The 27,264-nt window shown below is 37.5% G+C and overlaps 1 protein-coding gene across 1 annotated transcript in view; it reads right to left on the bottom strand.

Annotated features, from left to right (window-relative positions):
• PITPNA (phosphatidylinositol transfer protein alpha) overlaps positions 1–26,410 on the bottom strand; it is a 38,352-nt gene extending 11,942 nt beyond the window's left edge. The window contains exons 1-6 of the mRNA XM_072429336.1: positions 26,253–26,410; positions 19,918–19,948; positions 6,550–6,695; positions 3,154–3,245; positions 2,554–2,561; positions 530–604 (exon numbers count right to left, since the gene is read on the bottom strand). Of these exons, the coding sequence (XP_072285437.1) occupies positions 530–604; positions 2,554–2,561; positions 3,154–3,245; positions 6,550–6,695; positions 19,918–19,948; positions 26,253–26,272 (372 nt within the window). The 5' untranslated portion in view covers positions 26,273–26,410. The remainder of the gene's footprint in view (positions 1–529; positions 605–2,553; positions 2,562–3,153; positions 3,246–6,549; positions 6,696–19,917; positions 19,949–26,252) is intronic.
• Positions 26,411–27,264: the final 854 nt, after the last annotated feature.

Raw genomic sequence — 27,264 nt, 5'->3', positions numbered from 1 at the left:
TTTTCAGCAACCACCCAGCTGTTTTGGAGTGGTTACTGATGAGTTGGGTCACAATTTGGGGCTTCCACCCACCTTGAATTTCTTCCCACCAAGCCTAAGCAAATCTTGGTTAAGCACTGCACCTAATGTATTGGATATCTGAAGGAGCATCATTGTCACTCTAGAACAAGACCTGTTTTCGGACTACAGAACACCTCTTTTTACCTTTAACATAGTGTAAAGGCTTTCTGTAGTTCCCAGAATAAAACAGTGTAGCGCTAATACACTACCTGGAGTTTCAGGAAGTTACAAACTCACACATTTCTAGCAGGACTGACAAATATTTTTCTATATTTGGAATATTATTATGTGAGGGAAATGTATCAAACATACATTATGAAATGACTATACTTTCCCTTTAAAAAGCAGAGACTAACAGGCTGTGTTTTAGCTCTTCCAATACGCTGAAAATACATCTAACACATAGTGATTAGAAAGATTCCCATGGTAATAGTGATGATAATGAAGAGGCTTTGTGCCTGCCACTTACATTGTCTTGTGTGCCAAGATCTGGCTTGTGCCACGTCTCAATCTTAATCAAAAAATCGTCCTTCATGTATTCATTCTGAAATGTAAGCACATGTCGTAATGTGGTTATCTTTTATCGAGGCAGCTTCACAAATATTACACCATACTTTAATTAGCAATTAAATGTGCCAAGACTATTAGCTGCATTAAGTACAATGTAAAAATATTAAAATATGCAGCATGAGAGCATCCAGTAAAATACATTAGAAAAGGGATAGAGGAGACAATGTGATAATATTTTTAGTTTGTGTTTTATGAGGATCATATTTAATGATATTCCAGTATTGCACACAGGCCTGAAGTTCAAACCCACTGTAAAACACTGTTAACACTAATTCATGAGATAATTGCAACTGAGGGAACTACAAAGCTATTAATACAAGAACATTCCCCAGAGAGTCACCAACAAACGTTCCCAAGGGAAAATATTCTGTCTGCAATAAAATCAGCACTAAAATGTAGCAGAGAAACAGTTCTGGGATCCATGGGATGAATAGCCGACTAAACAGTGTGGTGGAACATAAATTAAAAGGTCACACAGTTGGCTGTGCCAGCAGTAGCATTTGTGGGACTTCAAATGCCATCATAAGAATACCACACTCTTTTGTTAGGCACTACTTCGCAATTAAAAAATAAAGTACATTTTATCTAAGTTTTTTTTCTCGCACTTGCACCTTCAGACTTTTGACCTGTTTGTAAAGCACTGTAAGTGAATAAGCGCCTGATCAACAAGGTTGTACCTGCTACTCTATTGTTGCTTATCACTGAAAGATCCTTTCCAATGACAATTATTGCACGTGTGTAACCAGCCTTAATGTTTCATTTATAATCAGTGGCAGACATTACCAAGTGCTAAGACTATGTGGGTGAAGGCAGCCGCGTTTACATGTGGTTGTGAAGCAGTAACTACATAGCTTTATAGTCCGTGTAAACAAGTCCTTTAAGGAACTTGTTAAATCAGAAAAAAGGTTACATTTATATGTGACAAGTGCTGATCTATACAAGCCACAGCATATACTGCACAAGTCATAAAAAATCTGCAGGTAAAAATGCAGCAAACCAAGAATACTAGTTAAAAGGCAATTATGTAAGTCTTTTAGCCTAAACATACAAAAAAACATTAATTGAAGGATAGTCCTTAATTTTACTGATACCTAAAGTACTATTATACATGACTGTCACACGTATGGAAAGTTTGATATGAATTTCTGTAGTGCACTGTACTGTAAGGGCCCAGGTTTCAACACCCTCACCTTTCATAGACAAGATAAAGCAGACCTACACTCAATTAGTAATATGTTTAGAGTTGTGCAGAATAAATAGGAATGAGATGTAACATTTCCCCTGAGGAAAATGCAGTCTTTGGTTTCTATTAGTACCACATGTCTGAGAGACAAAATATTTGAATATATATTCGCTGCCACAGGAAAAGATCACATTTTGGACTGGTGGATTCTGGTTTTCACACATCATTGCCCCATTTCAAGCCAATTTATTTTTTGCTTCAAACATGCTTACTCCTGCAAGCCTGCTCAGTCCCCTGATGACATCTCACACAAGCACACATCATTCTGGTCTATTCACCTTTGGGCTTCTTAGAAAATTGTGTCTTGTGTAGAAATGTCAGGCATCAGAAATACAGTTAAAATACGTTTCTAACTGGGTCCTAACAACAAAACCACCATGAAGAACACAGCCAAGCTTTTTTCCAGAAGGAAGACAGCTAAATATGGTAAGATGCAAGTGACTGTTTTCATAAAATGTCTAAACTCAGGCTTTATTGATAGCTGAGAAATGTAATCATAATCATCGTACACAGTACTCTCATGTCTGCTTTAACAGGAAACAAATTAACTTTCTTAAGAAATGTTTTTGAAGATAAATCAGCATTCTATAACTGACTATTTTGTTTGTTTTTTGGGTTTTTTTTTCTTAGAATTTAGATCTATATTTTTATTATATTACGAAATAAAAGTCAATACTTACTGTAATTACTGATCCATTCAACATGAAAAAACAAGAAAAAAGAAACATGTTACTTATTACTATAATATGACACTGAAAATATTTAATATTTCATTACGCTCACTCCTATATTACCAGTGTTCTATATACTTTGTGTTCCACTGCTGGTTCACAGCAGGACACCAATTATATCTAATGTGATGTTAGGCATGTACAGTGAAGCCAGAGTACTCATATAGCTGATTCTCTAGGAGGTCAGGGCCCCGAGTTTAAATCCTGATATCAAGAAAAGTCACACTGAAAACTGTTCCATTTTAAACAGAGTAGGTCAGGGGACGCCACCATGCAAGGAGATATCCTCAGGGAGACAAATACAGAATGCTGGTGCCAAGTTAGCATCTTTTTAACCCTCCTGCATCTCCCAACTTTGGTAACAAGATGCCTGTCAAAATGGGCTGAATTATTCATGAAAAAAGAGCAGTGCAAGTGAGAAGCACATGCAGATTAGGTAACAAAGTCACAACTGGAGCAAAGAGGCAGCACAGTCAGATTGTGCTGTTGTGGAACATATCATTGGGGAGACAAAAGAGCTATTCATATGATTATCATCTCTATACTCACTGGTTCTGCAATAGGGATAAGCATTCCAGGCCTTCTCGTGCATATTTAGGGCTCCTTCAGGCGCCAACATCCGTACAAAAGCTGGGACTTTGCTATACACAAAAGAGATTTAGGTTTTATAAACACAAGACAAAGATGTATGGAGCTGTACTCAACAAACATTTAGAAAAACCAGAACATTTATTATGTAGCATAAACTTCTGCAGAAGTAACCAAAGCTGAAATAAACACAGTTTGCCATGATCAAGTTAAACAGTCCTAACATATAAAACTATAGAAGTGACAACCAAATTTACAAAGTAATCGCTAAAAGGCGAGCAATTATGTAAATATACGATCATACAATACTATACAGGAAATGAAAAAAAAAAAAAAACAATAAAAGTTAGCATTAACATCATCGTGATTTTCATACTGTTTAAAACGGTAAGGGTTATGAAAACTAGCACAGACTTCTTTTCATCAAGCCCCGTACTCCAGTTTATCTAGAGAAAATCCAAGGCTATGCCAAAAAGAATTGGGAAAGCTTGGATGGTTATCTGCTGACAAGTATAATAATTAAACATTTACGGACCTATCATATATAAAGACACTATAATGTGCACATTAGCTACATTCAATAACCATTTGCAGCAAGGGTGTCCACCCAAGGCCAAGGCTGGAAGGTTTACGTTGGCGTTTTTCAACCAAGGTTCCTAGAGGTTGCTAGGGTTTTCTTGAGCAATTTGTGCCTCTCGGGTCAGTTTATTGGATACCAATGATCTTTTTTACTATCTGTAAGGGTGGCAATCTTCCCACTGGACAGCAATGAAAAAGGCATTCTTCCCAGGGACCATCACATTAACATACTATAGGCTATGGATATTGTAATTATACCAGGGGTTCCCTTAGACCTAAAACTTATTTTAAGGGATTGTCCCATGTTAAAAGAGTGCAGAAAGGCTGGTTTAACTGAACTGTATTATGAATTTGGAAATCTCAGTTTCCAACTCTAAAACCAGTCTAAGGAAAAAATCACCTAAACTAGTGTCTTCAAATGTGTGTTAGTAGTAGAAACCACAGTCATCAGCAAAGGAAAAAAATGATGTGGTCTTTCCAATAGTTTCACTATATTGTGTGGCAAACCAAAAGTCGGGGAGAACAGCTGCATGATAATGCCAACTTTACCATAACTCTGTAGGATGTGGAAAAGCCACTGGCTACATTTTCCTAATTGTCATCATAGTTTGTTACTGTGCTATGTGGTGCACTGTAATGCGTTTGCCCCAGAGAAATATTGCCTTACTGTTTTAGGGTACCGCAACAAGCTAACATACAGTACATAATGTGCATTTTAGGTTGACATAAAACATCTGATTGCAGAAGTATTATGTATGAGTTCCATGCAATTGCATTTCCTTATTCAGTATATTATCTGGCAGCATTTTCCAGCCTTTAACTACTACTATACATAGTACCTGTCTATTGAATGAAAGTACCTGACAAAACTAATTTTCTTTCTCATATTGCACCCACAAATCATTTACTTCCATTAATTTCTGATCCTGAAACTGAAATTTGGAAGGATAGGATGATTTCTTTACAGATGTGGGGTTGACGACTAACTACTGCCCCTTTTCTTTGGTACTACTGGTGGTAAATATTCATGATACCAGTGTATGGTGGCTGTGTTTAAATGTTCTTTTTCAATAGGGTCAAAAGTGAAAAATGCCACCGGTCGCTCATTTGTAGCCTCCTTTAACATTAACTTTCTGGGCTGCAGTTATACAAACACAAATGGTGACATACCCTTTGTATTAACAGGCACACAAATGTTTTCCCAAAGAAAAATTATGCATAACCTGGTTTTATATACACACATCGATAAAACCAAACAATAAAATTACTACCAGGTGAAGTGAATGCCACCGAATATCTTGTTACAATGGTACCTGTTGAGGGTGGATTATTTTAAAGATGGTGTGTTGGAAGCAGAAAGAATGGACAACTGTAAGAATCCAAGCAAATCTGACAAGAACCAAATTGTGATGATCATAGCACCTCAAAAATGGCAGTTCCTGTGCAGTGTTCCTAGTATGCACTTGCAGTACCTACTAAAAGTGACAACTGAACAAAGGGTAAACTCATGGAAGCCAAAGGCTCATTGATCCATGAGTATGTAGGAAGGGGCACATGATCTTATCAGAAGACAAATTGCTGAAATAGCAAATGCTGATCGTAAAAAAAAGGTGCATAGTAGCTAGCAGTGGAGCCGCAGACCAGTTAGAATGCTGCACCTCCAAAATTACCTAAAGTGTGAGCGCAAGTATCAGACCGTGCACCATGGAGCAATGAAAGAAAATCATCATGTGAATGGTTGTTAGATGTTGTTGTAACATAATGGAGGAAATGGCTGCCTATGGGGGTATTTATATTGATATAAATGCCCCATAGTTGGAAAACATTACACACACTTATCATAGATTCCTTGATATTGAGGAATGGCTTCCACAGGTATGCAACTAAATTCTGGTTACTGATTATTTTTGTATTATTATTATTAATATTATTAAGCAACCACTGCTATGACTAGAAATACAATACAGTAGGAAGACCTAAAAAAATATATATTCAGATACATATATTAAATTGCCCTCAGAATATTATGTTTTGTAAAAAAATTAAATGCATTACTACTTATCACTTGCTTCCTGGAAACCGAACCAAAAATGGATGTTTCTAAATAAAATACACTACAACACACTACTAGATAGGAGCAATGCAATTTTAACTGCTAATGGTTTAGAACAGGGGTTTGCCAACTTTTTGACTCAGGGGCCACAATGGGTTCTAAAATTTGGCAGAGGGGCTGAGACAGGATCAAATGGATGGAGTGCCGAGATGGGTGTCACTGAATGTGACGTCATGGTGGCATAACCTCGCCCACGCTCCCATCGCTGATCTGAGCCTGCGATGGTAGAGTGGGCAGGTTGTTCTGCCCACTTTCCCGAGCCCAGGATTTGTACAGGGGACATGGTCTGCGGCTCTGGCCGGTGCAACCCCTCAGCGGGGTCCTTCTGGCCCCCTTCGGGCGGCCAGGCCAGAGCCGCTGAGGTAGAGAGGGAGTTCAACAGGCTGGATAAAAAATCCTAACGAGCCATATATGACCGGGGGGGCCGTAGTTTGCCCATGCCTGGTTTAGAACTACAGATAAGTCAATGTTCTAGTTTAGGGAGTGCTACAATGCCTAAAGTGCTGTGGCGACACTGAACACTGATTAGAATCCAAACTAGCCACTAAATCCTATAACCAGCATCAAATTATTAAAAAATACAGTAAAATATGTGAAATGTGATGAGATTTGTAGCTGCACTATACTGTGTTTTCCTTTAGAATTTAAATGATGATTTGAATTACCTCTGTAAATGGTAGATCTTGTGTGTATATTGCCCTTTCTCCCCATCCTTCTCATAAGGCTCATTTACAAGTACTTCAACACCTTCACCTCCTCCTGTTTCATTTTTGCTGGCTTCTGCTACTGAGTACAGCTGGCCCACTTGGTACTGGAAAAGTAGACAAAGAAATTTTCAGATCATGCATTATATTGTACAATAGTACAGTTATTTCACATTCCAGTAGAATAAAACAACACACATTTACCAGGTTGGCAAAAATGATAGGTTACTCATAGGACTGTTCTTCTTAGATGTTGTAAAAACTTTTGCACAAACATTTTTATTTAAAGAAAAACAATATTTTACCATAGCAATAAACAAATAAAAAAAACAAACAAACTAGTTTTTAATAGTAAAGAATCTCTGTTTCTAGGTACAGTAAAATGTGCATACACAGATTGCGTTCAATCATTTGGTTATCCTGGAATGGAAAGCTGAATTCCAAACAAAAACTGATTGTCTAGCACAAAGCTGCTGAACAATTTCAGCTCTGCAGATTTTTCTGCTAATATTAATCTACAAAGATTTTTCATACAAGAGATCTTCCTTAGCCAAACAAATTTTCTTTGGACTGTTATATATTGTCCAAGAGTAGAAATAAAATTATATTGTTCAAGGGTAAAAATGGTAAAACATTTTTATAATCTTACAAAACGGGCATTCAGTTGATCTTGGCAGTGACTTAATGAAAAGACCTGCAGCTCTTTGAACCTGTTTGCTTAATTATATTAATGGTTAGGAAGTGCTGAACAACGGGCACATTGAAATGTACTTTATATATACACATAGGATATATCACAGAAAGAAGTACATGTCAATCTTTAAGTTGCCAAGACAAGGGAACACAATTGTGCATTACATGGTTGATATTACTTTTAACGCAGAGATTTGTTTCAACTTATAATGCAAGTTAGTGTGTATTCCAAGGAACATAGAAAGCTTAGTTTTTTTAAGAAACTAAAAACTATTTAAACCCACCTAAAATTATAATAATACCCAACAGAACATTAAAGGGCCTGCAAAATGATGTCAGCAATGTTGTTGTCCTGAGCAGTGGATGGAGCCATTTAGATTATAGGATGTTACAGATGCTGAGAAGGAAGGTCATCAGCATTGTCAGTTTTTTCATCCAACACTATTTTTTATTAAATACATAAAAAGAAAAATTCTTTTAATTAGAGTTAGTTTTTAATAAGAAAGATACAATAAACCTATAAACATAACTGGTCAAATATTGAAATGACAATGGTTCATTTCATTCAGCCACCCAATTGTTGTGGTTTTCCTCAATCAATGAGCCCTGCTGTACAGGTCACAGAACGAGTTTTAAGAGGATCAGCAGACCCCAGCAACGTTAACATTGCCCTACTTAATCCTCCCTGTTATTTCTGATCCTTTAATCTCATTTAGATTTGAAAAAGAATCAAATAAGATGAAAAGTAAAATGATCCCAAATGATCTCTCCCAATGAAACAGACCTTAGGGGAAAAAAAACTTCTTTCCTCAAGGAGATCCGACAGTCTTATTTCCAGAAGTGCAAGGAGTTAAATGATTACTTGACTTAAAGCATATGTACAGAACTGAAACATGCCAGAGGACCTAACTATACTAAAACACTGATAAAGCCATTTAATGCAATGCAGAACAAAATAGTTTAATGTGCAGTCTTTCATCCAGATTAGGGTTAGATTAAGGCAAAGAATTTCCTCAAAGAAATATATGAGTACCTGCCTGCAGGGTAATAGGTAAGACATAATAGGTATGTAACATTTATTTAAAAATCAACAAGTACAAATATAGGGAATTAGGTATTCTCAGTCACCACAAAAACATTGGTTTGCTTCGATATCCATGACAACAATCTTAGTTTGCTACAGCTGCATAACCTGTTTAATCCAGGGGGTCATGTTAATCAAAGTCCAAGTATATTTATTGCAAAGTAAATAGTTTGAGTGAACTGGTCCAGTTGTCACAAATGAGATAAATAACCTCTGCAGTGGACTATGGTGATCTGCACAAACACAACTACAAAACTGGCTTGTTAGGAAAAGCTTGCTAACTCCTACAGATTAAGCCCCCTTACCACGATGATAACTACTCAACCCCATTCTGCAAAGTTTGTCCCTTTCAAATAAAAACAGAGTGTTATGCGCAATACTCCTTTCAAAGGCTGTGTGCTGTACAAATTGTAATATTTATTGTAATATTTTGATTGATTTGATTCTTTACTCATTCTGTCTCTTACCTTGGCTAAGGGGCTGTGGTGTCCAACAAAACACTTGTGTCGGTCTGCATGGAACTTACATAAAGAATTATTTCAAGACCCTGAGGTGCTGCCATTTACCTGTTGGTACAGTGCCACTGTTGTCATATACCACTAATCTTTGAAGCATTTACGCAGAATGTTTTTTTTTTTTTTATGTTCTAACAATTCTCCATCCAAGTATTTTTCAAAGTTTGGCTAGCGATACATAAATATAGGGCCATGGGAGTGTTATTAGTGAGAATTTGGGCTAGTATGATATATTAGTGCGGGTGTTATACCAGTCAAGGTTAAGGCTGAGGTTAATGATCAACAAAATCATTATTTAATTTACTGTGTATACATCTTATTTTTTTTTTTTCATTTTCAAGTTTTTCTAAGAGGAAACTGGCTTTTCTGTCCTGTTGTAAAACAACTAAGGGAAGAGGAAGGACAGTTACTAATTTGGTAGCAAGTAAACAAGACAATTTTTGCCAGGTGACACGCCAAGCAAAGAGAGATAAGCAAAAATAAAGGAAATGTTACTGAAAATATCACTTGGATATATATTTGTCCTAAGTATAACTCTTAGGGAAAAGCTTATCATCATCTATGATGGTTACAATTAGGTAACACCAGGCAAACTACTAAATACACATAATAAAAACTCATATGGGTGACTTGTTCCAGGCCAAATGTGTTGAATTCCTGTTCATCAGCAGGGGTCCTGTTCTTACTTTGCTGCATTTTTATTTTAGGCTTTGCTCCAAACCCTTGACTGGGCAGAAGCAGCACAATGATGAGCTCATCTCTCTGGCACACTGCTCTTTCCCCTACCAGCATGCTCCTTGCACTGCAACACATCATTTTCTGCTTTCGTCTCCCTGAGCTTTGTTTTACAAAAGAGTAGATTATAAGAGGCTGATACCAAGATAAATTTTGAAATTTATACTGTTTGCATTTGCTTCATTTGTATCTGCCCTAAACAGTTCATCCCTTTGGCTAAATAACTGCATGCCGAGATGTATTTAGCACATTATATATAGCAAGCAAGCAAGATTACCAGAACTGGCCTCAACATTGGCTGCTCTAATTGATTGAACAACAAGAAAGAACAATAGGCACTTTAAAACACTGAAAGTATATGTATACTAAGAACAAACATTTTAATTATTGCAATATATTGGTCATTAGCCGGGATGGCTGCAATCATTCTTTTAGGCCAATTAAAGTTTGTACAAGTACAGAAAACTATTGATCTTGCCAGAAACTGAGTGGACTTAACTGAAATATCAAACAATGTTATCATCAGCTCTTTCTTTGCTATCTTTTTCTTTGGACAACAAAGCAATTCTCCTCTGTATATAATAAAGATGGGATGAGTGACATGACTATGGACTCTATAAAGCACTGCACAATATGTTCAGTCTTTAGAAATACAATAATAATAAAAGACTGATGTTTTCTCAGACTATGTTCTGAATTTCCAATAGCAGGACTAGATCAGTTGATAACTTGTACACAACCAAGAAATGAACACAGTTCTAATTCCCCAGACGCCTTGTCTTGGTTCACTTGGTCTGATCAAGCAAGAAAAATAATAAGAAAAAAAAAACACAGCAGCATCAAACCAGTACAGCAGCCACTTCACACCAGCTGAAATGTGAGATTACAGTTGTTTATTAGCAAATGGTCAAAAAAAAAATCTTACTATGCCCAATTTGCTGGTTTTTAGTCCAAACCAAAATGTTGTTCGTAACCATAGTAACATCCTAAAAGATTTTAATGGCTTAGAAAAGAGAGAGCCATTAACACTGAACGGACTGAATGGCTTTGTTTATCCCAATATTCTTTGTAGTTTGTTTTTTCAAAACCTGGACAAGTTAATTATCACATAATATAAGTATTACATTGGTTTTCCTGTCAAAAGATCAGTGTTAATGATGAATAACTCAATTTCTGAGCTAAAACAAAAGTCAACAAAGCCCTTGCACATGAAGGCAGTGGTGGCCAAAACTTGGCAAGCGCACAGCCCACCGCCTCTCCATGTGTGGCCCAGTTCCAGGGCTGGATCCACCTGTGGGCACACACAAGGCAGGACACACACTACAACAGCAATAAGGTGTTTGATCAAAAAAACATTTTTGTCAAAATACTTTCTTATCAACCACCAATACACTATGAGAAAATTAACTGCAATGCTAATAAAGTTAAATGGGAAAAAAACTGCTATCATTTAAATGGTAACTGGTATTCCCCGGGTTAAGGACATCTGACATAAAGACGTCTCCTAGATACCAACGAAAGAACTGCTTGAAGGGGGCAGGGGGGGGCGGTTTGCATGACTTGCAGAAGAAATCTTTTGCTAAACACAGCTGAGGTTGTCATGATCTTAGGGGGTGAACTCTTTCTTTATGCAGCCTCTTGCAACTTTTTATGGACCAAGACAAACTGCAGTTGTTTATTTTTGCATATCAAAGCACAGCTTACTCCAGAAGTTAATGAATGTCCAGACTCCATAAAGATTTTTTTTTTGCTTTGTTTGTGATTAGCTTACAGTGAGGATTTTATACAGTAACTGACACCATGCTGCCTAATAATATGTTGAGACAAACATCTGTCCCAATTGCATTTATTAAAATAATGTACCAGTTCCCACTTACATACAAATTCAACTTAAGAACAAAACACAGTCCCTATCTCATATGTAACCCGGGACTATCTGTACTTGCCTATCCTAAAAATTCTTTTCTTTTTTGGGGGGGGGGAACCCATAAAATAATTCAGGTCTTCAGGGAACCCCTTCTATAATTCTTACATCAAAGATACAGGATTATAGATTTGCAGAGGTGCCAAAAAATGTTGTCAAACATTACAGGACCTTCAGAAGATAATTGATCTTGAACCAGGTATTTAATTTAGGTGACAATTTAAGGCCATTTTGTTGAACGAGCATTCATAACATTCTAAAGCTGTAAAGGATATATAAGGCTTTTCAGCAGCTTATGATACTTATCTGGGGCATTCTTACATTTCAATGACTTCATATAAATACTTTGGACTGCAAAGTAAAGAAAAATATGCTGGCACTATATTAATAAATAACAATTATATCACAAATCTTAACAAACCTATGTGATTTTAGACCTTTTTAGAATTTAGGAATTAAAGATGAACACATTGCTGGATGAGGAACAAGAAGATGTGTAACTGCATCCCTTTTGTAAGAAAAATCCCCCTGTAAGGGCCCAATGGTATCTCTGGAAATTACCCAAAGACAAGGCAACAGGGTCAGAAGCAGACTTCGGCATGGCCCAATTGCTATTAGATGCACTATAAGAGAAGGGGGAATCTAAAATTTGTAATGATAGCCATTGCAAAGCTGGTGGGGGGTTTTGAAGGACCAGCAGAAAAGATAGTAAAACTTCTAAATCTGATCAGGCACAAAAAATTGCACAGAATATACAGCTGTGATCATTTTCAATTCCAATACAATTTTATTTTTAGCACAAATGAACTGTAGGATCATTATCCTAAGTATAAACCTAAATGTATGCAAGTAATATTTTCATTATATTTCTTGCATGGTATTTTTACTCTTTGCTGTATGCTAAAACATGTTTTATCTTACCAGTTCTATCCCTGTTTCTCAGTGAACCAGTCTGGATAATCTCATATCACTTTCCACAGCCAAATAGGAGAGCACATTGTTGTAAAATGTTTAGCTTTCTTTGTTATTACTGCCTTAGAGGGATGACAGCTATTTCCAACAAAGTGAAAACCACTACATGGATGCAATATAGGTTTCTTCTCTAGAGAGAAGACACAAACCAGCAATATATATTGGGCTCAGTACACTAACCTGTAACATTTGTGTGATTTGCTATAACAATGTTTATTTTTAGCCTGTAACTCCTAAAATCCATTGTCACTGCTAAAAGTAATGAACGTTTGTCAAATAATGCTATAAGACAAGTGAATTGAGCCCTTGTCAGGCATTGTATTAAGCTCATAATGTTATTCATATACCAGCAAGTTAAAATTTGACTATATTGTTAAATATTTTTTACAGTCTAAAAAAAAATTTAGGGTAGAAAATCTAAGTTGATGCAAATAAGTTGTGTTCATATACAACCTCAATATTTTTGAGTGGAGAAAAAGTCGGGCTGCTGGTATCTCACTACAGTTATCAGACATGCAAACAAGATAAAGCGACCAATGTGATGCATAAATATCTATAAATATGTATAAAGCCCAAGAATTTATCACATGGAGGTTAAGCAGATAAACTGCTCCTCTGGCAAAGTGTAATTAAAGGCTGTGCTGCAGCCATATTCAGCCAACTGCTATGGTCTGGCCATAAAGTACAAAAGTCCAGAAAACTTCTTTGAAAGTTAAAAAATAGCTATACTTCCATTAAAAAGTACAAATGAAATAGTAAAGATATAGAATTGAAGGTTTTGTTTACCTACCAAATCTCCAAATGTAAGACTGTTGGCAACTGTAAATAATGTTATTCAACTGTATATGATGAAGCTTGAGAAAAGTGATAGAGAAATAGTTTTTTTTTGTTTTTTACTGAAAGTATGGCTTTCCCGTACATTTGCTGTACAATTTTAAAGAATGCATTGAGAAAGGGGCACATAAAAAAAGCAGTATGGCTGCACCACAAAACAGATGTCCCAGTCATTATGTTTGTAATGCCACTTTCCATCTTTAGCAAGGCCCTTAAATATGGAATTTTTATGTTCCTGCTGCACGTGACCAATTTTATTACTCCATGTGACATCTCCAAGCTTCAAAAACTTGCTACTGTTTCTACTGATTGATGCACTCCACCCCAATGAGTGTAAGACAATGCATTGACAGCTGCATTCTTTTTAAACCGGCAGAGTTCTGTAGTAGAGCACGCAGAGCGGACAACACTAGTTTGTACTTCAGTGCAGACGTTACACTGTGTTGTTAACTCAAACAAGACGTTAGAACCACATTGGATCAACAGGCAGGCCAACAGATATTTGTCAGTTCTTGCAGTGTTAAAAGGGCAAAACATGGAGAAACATAATTCTCACAATGCAGACATGTAAGGATTTTTTTATTTTTGCTTTATTTCCCATACATTCTATACAACACCAGTAGCCTGAAGACCAAGTATTGACCACTTTTGCAATCATTCCGCTCTAATCAATGAAGGATGTTGTCATGAGTTCTACTTTAGGTAGGTAAATTGCAAAAATACTGTACAAAGTACATATGAAAACACACATTACATGTTAACCTTAACACATGCACATCTATGCAATTGAGACTCCTTGAAAACACTTTCACTTCTCAAAAAAGGAAAAAAATCATAGTGAGAATTTAACGAACGGTTCAAAAAAATATATAAACAGCTTGCACCTGAAGAAGGGATTAATCATGCATTAATTCATGTACAATTCTGATCTAATCTCATTTTTCAACTTTGTGAACGTATACCCACTTTTATGACCATGAAGCACAAAAGCCCTATCTTCAACCTTTCTAACAATCTTCCCATGATCTGAGAAAAAAGGTTTAAAGTTTTTTTAAGATTGAAATAAGCCATTGAGAGGTGTAATAACAGGAACTTTAATATTAGGTATAAAAGCAGTGCTCTCCGCAACCAGGCTACAAAAGATTACCATTACACTCAAGACATTTTCCACCTTTCTAACTTTAGGGCACAGGCTGCCCCTTACTGCTAGGGCCTTTGCATACAATGAAGAAGAAAATAGAATAACTATGAAAAAAATGTGCAGCCTTAGGAGATCCTGTCACCGGACTATTTACCCTAACAATGATCTAACATATATACAGTTTTTTTACTTGGCAAGAACCTCCCTTGTGCCAACATTCAGAAAGCCCTATGATGCTGCTTGATGCCATATTGGATGTGATGTCACCAGCACCAGAATACTCAGAGTTGTTACAACAGGGACACTATAGCATTTCATTTGCTTCTTCCATGGCAGCTATATAAACGCTTACATAGGGAGGTGAAAGGAGAAGTAGAGATGATAGGTCAGTTAAAACATTTCTAGCTTTGAGTAGAGAAGGCAAAGTTTACTTCCCATCACTGCCTGGCTAGTGACCACAAAGTAAGTAACAGGGATACATACAGCAATAAAAACAGATGATCTACCTTTCAAGTTATAAGAAAGAAAAGTGCCCTTATTGCATCTCTTGTTCCTTTTATGGATACCCCTCAATTCTCCTCCTGACTACACAAAAAGTGATAAAAACATTCTCCTAATGGGGGTCAAAATGTGATATTTCAACCCTTCCCCTATTGGAATATCACAAAATATCAACAAAAAGTCTTAACCCTATAGACATCAGATCACTGTCCATAGAAATTTTTTGTTGTCGTTTTCAGTGCCAGATGAACTAACGAGTGCTGTTCTGTTTTTTTCTATGGAAAGGAAAGTACAGCAAATACCTAAAATTTATGAAACTTTAGGAATATTATACTATATAATTCATAAAAATTTCTTCTGGGTTAATTGAAAAACTTAGAAGCTGACTGCAGAGATCTAGAAGTTGACAGGACGAACCACAACATGCATCAAGAAAGAAGGTTTTTGTCTCATCTGCAAATACTGGACACCTGCAGCAGAAGAGTATTAGGACAACTGCAACCAAATGGTAAGCATATATCAAAAAATCTTAAAAGAATGGTGCAGATAAATTTGGACAACATCGTGGCAGGGTCCCTCTGAAGGAAGATTACATAAAAAAAAAAAACTATAAAATTATACAAGATATTTCTTTAGAAGTGTGTTACATTTCTTTAACTTGAATGCTAAACACTTTACTAAAATACCTTCAAGCCTAACTCTGAGCAGTAAACTATTCTTGCAGTGTCAGACTAGTAGTCCTGCATTGTGCATGAGGATATCCGAGGATGAGGGAAATAGTACTGAATAGGGCGAGCATAGCTCCTCTTTACTCTGTCCCTAAACTTAAGGGAGAATTTATCACTAGCTGTGTGAGGAAATTTTGTAAGAGTAATTGTCCCAAAAAGTCCAGTTTTAAATATATACAAAGTAAATTAAATTAGGTATTGTACAGAAAACACAAAGTGGCTATATTTGGCATAGGTTTCATCTAGCTAACCCCACAAGGTGTTTTTCCGTATAGCTTTGTACACAAACCACGTAAAAGAAGATAATCATTCAACTATATTATATTGATTACTTTGCTACAATGATCCTGATTGTACAGGGGTGTTTGAGTATCCTGGATTTATAACTCAACATAATAGGATTAACAAAGCAGGCTTTACAAAATCCACAGACAATGGGATACATTTTCTGGGGGATATAGCAAGAAATGTGCTTTGCATATTGCATTTTATTCAAAAAGAAACTGCATGCAGAATGTGAATCAAAAGAGTCAACTGTTATCCAGAAATACCATAGCCATTCCAAAGGCTAGGTTTACCTTATCCATGGTTCTATGTAATCCACTTCAGCCATTTGTGGTCGACTGGTATGTTTCCGGATGTCTGTACAGTGTAATATCCTTTCTTTTAGCTTGATCAGACATAGCCCTTAATATGATATTGGAAGTGTATTTGTTCTGCCAAACTGATTAAGCTGTCTGTATGAGATAGACAGTAAAAGGTCTATGGTATGTGTTCGGGTATATACCTTTTATACAAAATCTCCTAATCACCAAAGTATTACCATGATGGGTGATGTGGAACAGCTATGCAAGAACAATCAAAGCACAGTTTGATTGTTCAAGGCAATCAAGGCAAGGTTTCCCAAAGTGCATGTTTAAGCTTGGCATAGGGAAAGGAAGGGTTATAAGCCCTGATAAATTATTTTCTTCTCTGTTTACCAGCATTTCACTGCTTTTTGATTTCAATATTTTTATGAAAAAAAAAACGAAGGATAAGCAGGTATAAGTTAAATAATGTAAGGTAAAAAGTAAAACACGAATAATACAAAATGGGAATTTTTCAAAACTTGAATTAAAAAAAAGTAATTATTGCAATAGATAAAATAAAACAATTCCCTGAGAAACCTCAGGTGAGTCCCCTGAATTATGACTCCCCCTATAACAAGAAAAGAAGAGAATGTCTTCTGTAGGTAGGTAGGAACTGTAGGTATCACAAACCAAATAAAATTGTAAATTGGTATGGAATTTGGGAATCGTCTCTGGAGGATGACACAGAAATGAGACACTAAAGAGGGCGAATAGAAAGAGCAAGAAAAGAAGAGAAAGTAAGTAATAAATAAGTAAGTAATAGAGACCCCAGGCAGGATCCAATATCCATGATCTTAAAGCAATAAAGATTCAGACCTCAGTGTAGTAAAATCAATCTGGAGACCATATGGTCAAAAATTTGGCATGTGTATCTAGTGCGATTTTTCAATATGCCTGTTGTGTGAATCCAAAGTAATCAAGTTTTCACATGATTTTTATAAATCAAAAGAAAGGGCCTTTCACAAAGGAATAGTGCAGCACCATTTTCTTTGTAAAGCAGTGCACCACAATGCTCTATAGTATATTAGGGTGTGTTGTGAAGTGCTGCGAGTTAAAAGTGTGATTCTCTAGTAATAGCTTCGGTATTTGTACACTACTTGCAATTCTTACCATTAGAATTCATTAGAGATGTTAAATGTATATGGAATAATCTTTCATTATAATGCCTTGTACTTTTCTATACTGCCATACACATCTACTAACTGTTAACTGGTAGAAAACCATTATTTTGTTTAGATCGACTTGACATTCTCCAGGTTAGCACATATGACATGTTTAGAAATTCAGCAAAACAGAGGTCCATTACACAGCACATAAACGTTTCCTTCCAGTGGTAAGTTTGCAGCCTAATTCCTCAGTATTAATCAGCTTCAGCAGCAAGGTGGGGCAAGGGAATTACGGAAAACTTGTCATGAATAGCCATTTTGTACAACTGGACTTTGCAGCTTTGGTATTAGTCATCGGGTTTGTACTTTGAGGAGTTCCGGAGTCTATTTATGGCTGACTAGTAAATGACTGTTCAGGAAGAATTTCCGTACAGGCTGCACCTAACAATATTACAGGACTGGTGGAGTTAACAAATGGGATGTGTTAATATACACATTGCTTTGTAAAATAAACAGAAGGAGGTTCCAGTAATCTGTTTATTACAGTCCACAAATACATGCAGACTGGATTTAGGTTTAGAGAAGGGGAACTTGGTGCCTACATAGCCTTGATAAAAGACTTTGCTTTTCTTTCTATCCCAGTAAATGCACATGAGAAACAACTTTAAACTGGTAATGCTGCTTGGAAGAAAGTCAAGTGCAGATCAAATGCACCTGTCAATGTAAACTATTTAATTTCAGAAATCCCTGAAAGATTTTAAAAGTGTCTCAAATTCACTTTAAATGCAGAATGAAGACACCTAAAAAACAAACTGCATTTGACCATTATTGAAAGTATATAAAAATGTATAAATACAGATAAAGCATAAAAACCAAAGTCCAGGACCTTTGTGCTGCTTGTATCATCTTCTATACATCATTCTACCACCAGGCCACGGTATATTGAAGCTAGGTTACCTCATGCCATGAATGTGTTCCTGAGAATAGTTAGCTGAGAAAACTGCAAATTCTTTTGGGGATGATGCATTAAAGAAAGAACAGGAAAAAATCTGTTTTTAACTTAAATTTACATTTTTTTTACACTTGGCATCTAATAAAATTAGCTCACTTGATTTGCATTTGCTTACTTACTTTTTTCACTGTTCTTTCCAAAATGCACTCAGGATTAGAATTTAATTGTGCAAATTTTCACAGGGCGTACAAGCTTTGGTTATACTGTAAATCAGTGGTCACCAACCTTTCTGACAGCAGGGCCCAGTAACATAGAATAAAATTTTGCTGCGGCCCAGTATATATACAGTTTACACTACTCTCGGCTATTCTCAGCAGCTCGGCCTCCTGTCAGCCCACTAGCTGAGAGTAGCAGAGTAGTGTAAGAGAGCTGGTGTGCTGTCAGGTGGCAGAGCTGCTGGGAATGACAGGGATATGAAAGGCTTAGATACATTGCTCTGCCATTCTCAGCAGCTCCTGTGTAAGCAGTGTGAGCAGAGCTGCCGGCTGGTTGCGCTCCTGCTGTCACTAGCTTTATAGCAGTGTAAGAAGGACCACTAGTGCTACCGCTGCCGGCGCTTCTGACTCCTGTCATTTGCGGACCCCAACTCACCAGCCACGGACTGGCACCGGTCTGTGGCCTGGGGGTTAGGTCCACTGCTGTAAATTATATTGCTATGTATTTTTTATTTATTATCCAAATTGTACACAAAGCATAGCTCACATTTTCCCCTCCACAGGGTGGTGGAAAGGAGCGGGAAAGGGTAGTTTCATCTACCACACAACAGGTACAAAAAGACAGCTTAGCCACCATCGGAAAGGAAAAGTCAGCAGAATTTTTTTTTTTTTTTTTTTTTTAAGTTACAGGTCCATTATTTTGTTTGTGTTTTTTGCACAATGTATCTCATTGTTTTCTTCTTTTGCTTACCCTCTCATTTGACCCAATTACTGTTATGACTTGTTATTACATGGCTGCTGTTCTTTTTGTTCGTGATCTTTTAATAAAACATAATTATAACAAAATGTACAAAAATAGTACATATCTAAAAACAGAGTCATAACAAGCCTGTCAAAGTCCTCAAATGTACTTGAAGGGTTTTGCTGATGAGCTGGTTGAACAATTGACTGGTGTAACTGGTTTAACAAACAGTATCCATGGCAATGTGCAGCTAATCAATGATTTACATTATGCTCTAACAATTACACGGTACACTTCATGCTTGGCTTAGCTGGACTCTTGTTATGGAACCTAAAGCGTTTCCCTAAATGAAGTGTTCAGCCCAATGACAGATCACTCCTATTTACAGTAAAAGATAAAGTAAATGTTGGGTGTGATTGCAGTTGAACAGGTTAAGAACTAAGTCAGACTGCATGCAATTATGACATTGCACATTTCACCTTGAGCTACATTACATCATTTAATGAACACCAAGTTGGAAAAACAATTTTTAAAATAAAAAGGGAAGATCTGTCTTACCTCCTCCACCGATACTGGCAACACAACTCGGCTGCAAGATAATAAAAATGTGTATGAGAACATTTAAAGTGTTTAAACAAACATGTATCAAGGCTCAACTATATTAGCTGGAATAGTTATCTTCCAAATTACCTTGGCATTTGGAGTAGAAAAACAAAAAAAACAGCAGTCAGAGCCTTGATCTCTAACTTTATATCTATTCAGAATTCAAACACTGTGATGACAAAATTTGCCCATACTGCTTACAGCATCCTCAATACAATGTCATTAGTAGGGTAAAATTAAAAAAATAAATGCTTCTTTTTTTATGTACATAAAGAAACGTAGGACTACTATATGGGAAAAGATTCCTGATAAATAACACGTGTTACATTGTCAATATTACTTTTGCCTTTCATGGAATAAGCAATAATTCATGCTGATGCATTAACTATTTCCTATTTCCTAATATATAGTTTACCAGTATGTACAATCTGTTTAAATTTGCATCACAAATTGTGGTGGTCTGATGGTCTGTAGAAAATTGGCCCAAAGACCCAGAAATTGTCACAATTTTTTGAGGCAAATTATGGTCAATTATATGCAAACCCCAAATCTTTACAGTAGATTAAAGTTATAAGACTTTTTAGGGAGTTCCTTTTCCTTCCTATCCAGAAATGCAATATAAATTAAATCTCCCCTTATCGGGAAAGGAGAAATTAAACATACCTTAAACATCTGCCTCATAGAAAAATGTTCCCTTTACCTCTTCTTGTAAGAACTCTAAGGGCTCCATTTATAAAGCAGTGAGTCTGACATTCGCTGAAAGATTATCAAGTGGAGATTTCATCATTGCCACTAACAAATTGACCTGGAAGATTATCCACCAGGGAATGTTTCAGTGAATGTCATATTCTCTATTTTATAAAAAAACAAAATCACTAAAATGTTCTGTTTCTGTGACAACGGCGATCAATACAAGGTATTGAAGCTCATGAAAAACATAAAAACTTTCAGAATATAACCCTTTCCAACGCAATCATTTTACATTCATTGAGTAACCATTCATATTCATGTCTAAGATGTAATCCCATTTCAGAATCTTTTGTTGATCAGAAATTTTTATCCATGAACCTCTTTTTAATTTTTATGTTTATTAGGACAGAGAAGCACAAGAAGCTAGAAATGCAGAAGATAATTATTCGGATACTTGCAAAGGGTTTGTATGTGGGTTTCAATACTGCCATTTTTCAGCGGCAACCTTTGCGATTTGTCAATGTGAAATGACTTGGCTTTAACCCGAAACGGTTAAATTACAGAGCGAAATTTAACACTGATCAATAAAGAATTATAAGGAAATACAAGGTAACCTTGACCAATCTTCAATGAGAATTCTGGGAAACCACTAAATAGCCCTGGGTATTTTTTAATACCTTGGAATATTTAATAGCTTCCAAGTGACTGGGCCTTGGAGAAACACAGGACTGTCTGGGACACAAGTAGAAAACTAAATATACAATGACACCGCACGTAACATATACATTGTATGTTTGTTTATTGTGTGAGGCTGAATTCACACTAGTGGTTTCAGACCCCAAAAAGGTAACATTGAAACAAATTTTTTTTTTGTGAATTTTTTTTTTTCTTTTGCTGTAGCAAGTCATTTTTTTTTACATTCAAAAGGACCGAAAGTTGGAAAAAAATACATGACTTGCTAGGCTTTGCAACAAGCAAAGGTCTGCACAAACGTTTGGAATTGCCTGAAAAATCCCAGCAGTTACTACTTGTTACTGCTCTCGGGTGCCTAGTAGTTACCAGCAAGGGCCCAGGAGTGGTGAATGGTGAGAAAAAGTGAGAATTAAAGTGAGCTTAAACCATTCTGATGTGAAAGAAAATAATTATAATTATTAATATACTGGAATCAGTGTACATGGGGCTTAATGCCCCCCCCCCCCCCCCCACACACACACACACACACACACACACACACACACACACACACACACACACACAACTTTTTAACATCTTTCTAGTAGCAAAGGGGAAGCCTTGCAAACACCACAGGCAAACTTGCAGAGATTTGCAAAATGTCTAAAAATCCCTGTGACTGATAAGCATTAGCTTCCTTTTCTCCAGATAAAGTATTACACACTGTAAAGTAGACAGAGTCAGTGACAACAATTGTGCTGGGTTTGACCAGCCATCTTCTATCATTGGGCCTGATTTATTAAAGCTCTCCATTGCTGTAAAGGATACACTTTCAGCAGTGAAGCTGGGTGATCCAGCAAACCTGGAATGGATCTGGTCTAGGATTGAATACATTTGCTAACAAATAGCAAATGACTTAAGAAATCTATTCCAGGTTTGCTGGATCACCCAGCCTCACTGATAAAAGTGTATTCTCTCCAGCCTTGTGGTGCTTTATTAAATCAGGCCTATTTTCTGTATGCAGTGTTAACCAAATTTTAAGATGCATAACAAAGGATTTTTTGGAGAGGAAACACATGCAACTTACTTGCACTTTTTCTGACTTTTAATTCATTTGACTTTAGTAGGCTCTCCCACACCATCTGACAATCATACTTATCTTTTTCCAGCAAAATATAGATTGAATATCATGGGTGTTAATAAATAGTTAGCTGATACTGGGGATTATCAAAAAGTATGCGTCACGGAGCAAGCCACACAGTGATGGGCAGGTTAATATGTGGCTTGTCAGCACTGCTGGGGACGGCATGGGATACAATAATGGTAGTGAATTACACAAAAAAAAGTGTACTTATTTATTAAAGTCTGCTACGTGATGCATCAGGGAGTGTGATCAGATGTTTGACACTGGTAAACTGATATATTAGAACTTGCACAGTCTCTGTATAGAATATTTAGGTTTGGAGTTGATATATTCGAGGAAACAATACAACAGCATTATACAAGGGAGAAAGCCAGCCTACAGTTTATGTACTTGTTGGCCCAGGCAACCCTGTCAGCTCCTTGTGTTCTGTCATTTAATCCCCACAGTGATCCGGCACTGCTAACACAGACTGTAGGGACTTTGTATGTACACATGCTGAAAGATGTCATAGACCAAGCAGGAATAACTGGCTCTAAATAAACACACCTATATTTCGCAGAAACCTATATTATAGCAACAAAATAAATGGTTACCAAGATGATAAAACAAGCAGATTGGATGGGCCACTGGACATCAATATTCTATGGTTCTCCTTAATATTATTGACCTCAGTGACATGTTAGGTAATATACATGCAAGTATTCATAGCTTGTAAAGGTATAAATAAGAATACTAAAGGGATCCAGTCCCAGCTATAACATTCCTTTTACCAGAAACAGAACCCAGCATACGTAAATCCATTTTCCTATCATGCACAAAGCAGTCACCTTCACACCTTGTCTGTTTTCTGCATGGATGTGACTAAATAGATCCTAGGAGGAATGGGTAAAATAGATAAATCTGTCTAACTCCTGCTTAGCCCACAAGAAGCAGATGACAGGATGGCAGATCATGTGAGGGCAGGCAGCACAAAGCTTCCGAGATCTGTGACCCCATTGCACATCTAAGTCAGCATTAAATTCATGTAAAGGCCTGAGAATCATCCTGAAAGCTTTACATGCTCGGGATGCCCTTGTCAGCACACAAAACAAGGAGGAAATAAGAATGGAGCTGTTGCTTTTAGCAACCCATACCCACTGATCATTTTTCTACAGCAGGTGATCTGTTTTCTATTTCCACAAATATTATCTCTGCTTTCCTACAATTGTTAATCATTGATGTACCCTGGGGCTGTTGGCTTTATCTAAACTGTTATTACAATTAAGGAGATTGTTACATCTCCTCCTCAAGGCTTTGACAAATAACTATTGAAAGCCTTCCAAATGGAGTCTTGTACTTTTCACAAGGTGTGCCCAACAGCAACCCAAACTTTATGTCTTTGCCAAGTTATGTTGCCTAATGACTTGATGTCTCAGACAAAAAACATCAAAGGCTGATGTTACCGAAGATCTCAGCTCATCCACATTGGTTCCAAGAAAGCAGGACCTTGCCAATTTCTAAGCGTACTAGCCCACACAGTCACGAATTGCTTGACTCAAATTGCTAAGGATTTCCATGATTCTCTCCAACACATGGAATTCAGTATATGCAATGACAAAATTTACACAGAAATTTATAAAAATTAGAATGATTGTGTCAGCTGTTACAGAACCAAGTTATCCATAAAGGATTCAAAAGTTCATGAAGATCGTTCACGTCACCCTTCCCCTTATGTCAAGAAACATTTAAAGCAACATTTCTACTTCTCCTGTACATTTTAGATGAGTGTTTCTCAAACTTTTTAATATCGGGAAACCCTTGAAATATCTTTCAGGTCTCTTCTATAATTATTAAATCCACAGATCACAGTATGTTAGCATGATGGTGGGTAGAAAGAATTCCTCTTACATTTCTGGCCAGTGGGAAGAATGTCACCCTTACTTATAGCCAAAATGATCATCAGTGTCACCTGAACTGACCTGAGAATCACAAACTGCCCATTACTTGGCGAACCCCCAGCAACCTCTGGAGGAACCCTGGTACACATGATACTGCAATGAAAAACTAGCAACATTTAATGTCTCAAGGCTGAGCAGTCAGAACACAAATCTCACAGCACGCTGTTATAATGAATACAAAGATACAGTAAAGGTCAAGTTTCCACAAGACAATATTAATATTATGGCTAATTATAAAAGGGAAAAGAAACACAAACCTGGATTTTTGTTTTTGTTTTTTTACAAAAAGCAACTTTTTCTTATTTTTACTTCATAGAGAAGCAACTAAACTTTCTAGAGTGGTCTATATACATAAAATCTGCTTTTATAGGCATTATATATTCATACAGCATCGTGTTTTTAATATCCTGGGAACAATTGACTTTCTAGGCTGGTCTATGGACACAAGGTCAATGTATAATCATACACAAATATTACAAACTATAATAAATACAGGATTACAAAGAATATGAGGAGATGGTAGAAGAATGGATCTACATGTGTCCAAACCTAGCGCCTGTTCCTGATGAATGAAAAGAGAACCATTTATCACTTCCTTCTAAAAACGCTGTCTGGAGGTTCCTGGTACTAACATTTCAATCACCAACCCACAACAACCAGCAGGAGCAAAGTCCCTATTGACATGACGGTTAAGGGGCCGGGATTCAGAACTGAAGGCAATGATTATGCAGAAGTGTTTCCAATGGTGCAATATTGTACCTACATGACACCGAGACGTCTTTTTTGTTTGTTTTTTGGATTGCAGTACCGGTAAGCACATTTAACATTTTTTCTAGTATATACCCGGTACTCTTTAAAGATGTATCAACTGACAATAGACTGAAATAAAATAAACACACTGAAAAGTTCTGAGATTTTCCTTCACTTCCTGCCCTGGAGATGAAACAGGAAGGGGGAGGAAATCTCTCCGAGATAAGAGAAAACCTCACAAGCACATCTCTCCAGTGACTTTTTCCAGCATTTTACATTATTATGTTCAGTGCCAGGGACAATGGTCACCGAGATAAATAAAGAAGATGAATGTCCTCTGAGGGGACACAAGCAATAAAAACCCAGCGGGGTCTCTAACACTTCCCAGCTCTAACTAGATCAATAAGAAATGAATAGTAATACATAGTAATGATTATATTAATGGACCCCGGGGTGTACAAAGGAGGCACAGAGTGAGTGTTAGAGCGGAGGATGGGGCAAATGTTAGAGCGGAGGACAGGGCAGAGTGGTGCGGGTAAATGCGACCAGTTGGGGTGAACATGACCAGCCGGGGTGAATGAGAGCTGTTGAGGTGAATGTGAGCTATCGGGGAGAACACAATCAGTTAGGGTGAATACGACCAGTCGGGTGAATGTTAGCTGTTGGGGTGAATGTAAGCTGTCGGGGTGAATGCGAGCTGTTGGGGTGAATGCGAGCTGTTGGGGTGAATGCAAGCTGTTAAGGTGTATGTGAGCTGTCAGGGGTGTCACAAGTTCCTCAGGTCATGGAGTGTCAGCCTACAGATGTCTATCCATCCCGTGTCACCTCCCCAGGGCTGTAATGACACCATGACATATGATGAATGGGCACTGCTCAGCACCTGACCCCACAGCCTTGTCCCAGCATCCCCGTCACTGCCAGCAGCGCTCATCCTTCTCACACAGCCCCGCTCATCCTCCTCACACAGCCCCGCTCATCCTCCTCACACAGCCCCGCTCCCTCTGCTGTCATCCCATTCATTGGCGGCTCTCCCTCTCCCAGCAGCACATCATGCACCTGCTGCCACCTCCCACCCTCTCCACCATCCCGCTGCTTACAACTCTTTAATCAGCACCATGGCCGCTCCCTGCACCTCCCGATCTTCTCCTCCGTTGCTCCCGGCCCCGAGTGAAGGTTACCGGCCACTTCCTACTCCGCACCGCGCTGGGGGCGGTGCGTTGCTATAGCAACGAGACACGTCACGGAGCTCGTCAGGAACGGTGCGCGATTAGATCAGGGCGTGACCCAAGAAGCCCCGCCTACAGGTAATAACATCTGGATGCTGCTCTCCATCGCCACAATGCTCTAGAGGTCAAGTGGCATTATGTGCTGTCTCCACTCCAGCGGCCATTTTGCCGAGGTGGTCAAGTGAATTAAGACGCAGGGAGGCTTCAAGAAAATGGCGACATCTATGGACCACTGTAAATCAAATCACGGACAATTTTAAATTGCACCTGTTATAATGGTATATTATGCAGTACAGGTAGACCCCTAGTTAAGGACATCCAACATAAAGACGACTCCTAGATACGAACGGGGACAGGCAGTTCGCATGACTTGCAGATGAAAGCTTTTGCATATCAAAGCACAGCTAGCTCCAGAAGTTACTGAATGTCTAGACTCCATAAAGTTTTTGATTTGTGATTAACTCATAGTGAGAATTTTTTACAGTAACTGACACCACGCTGCCACGCTGCTGAGACAAACATCTGTCCTAATTGCATTTATTAAAATAATGTACCTGTTCCAACTTACATACAATTTCATCTTAAGAACAAACCTACATTCCTTATCTCATATGTAACTCGGGGACTACCTGTACAAAAAAGGTGTGCAGTTCAGAAAAGAAGATATATGCTACTCTGTGTGTGCTTTTGGTCTTTAACGTGAACCTGTGCGGAGAGGAAAAGGTGGTGCCAATGCATGGTTTTTAAGGTTCACCTGTCATGAGAGAAATGTAAAAGCTGCCATTTCTGGTCCCTTATCCAAAAATGTAGTCTGCATAGCTGTGTCCACTTTTCAGCAATTCTGAGTCACTGACAAAGTACAAGCATACAGTATATGTCAGAA

The sequence above is a fragment of the Pyxicephalus adspersus genome, chromosome 1 (assembly GCF_032062135.1).
Source record: "Pyxicephalus adspersus chromosome 1, UCB_Pads_2.0, whole genome shotgun sequence".
NCBI classification, from domain to species: domain Eukaryota; kingdom Metazoa; phylum Chordata; class Amphibia; order Anura; family Pyxicephalidae; genus Pyxicephalus; species Pyxicephalus adspersus.
The sequence above is the reverse complement of the archived record's forward strand: the minus strand, read 5'-3'. Positions and strand labels throughout refer to the sequence as shown.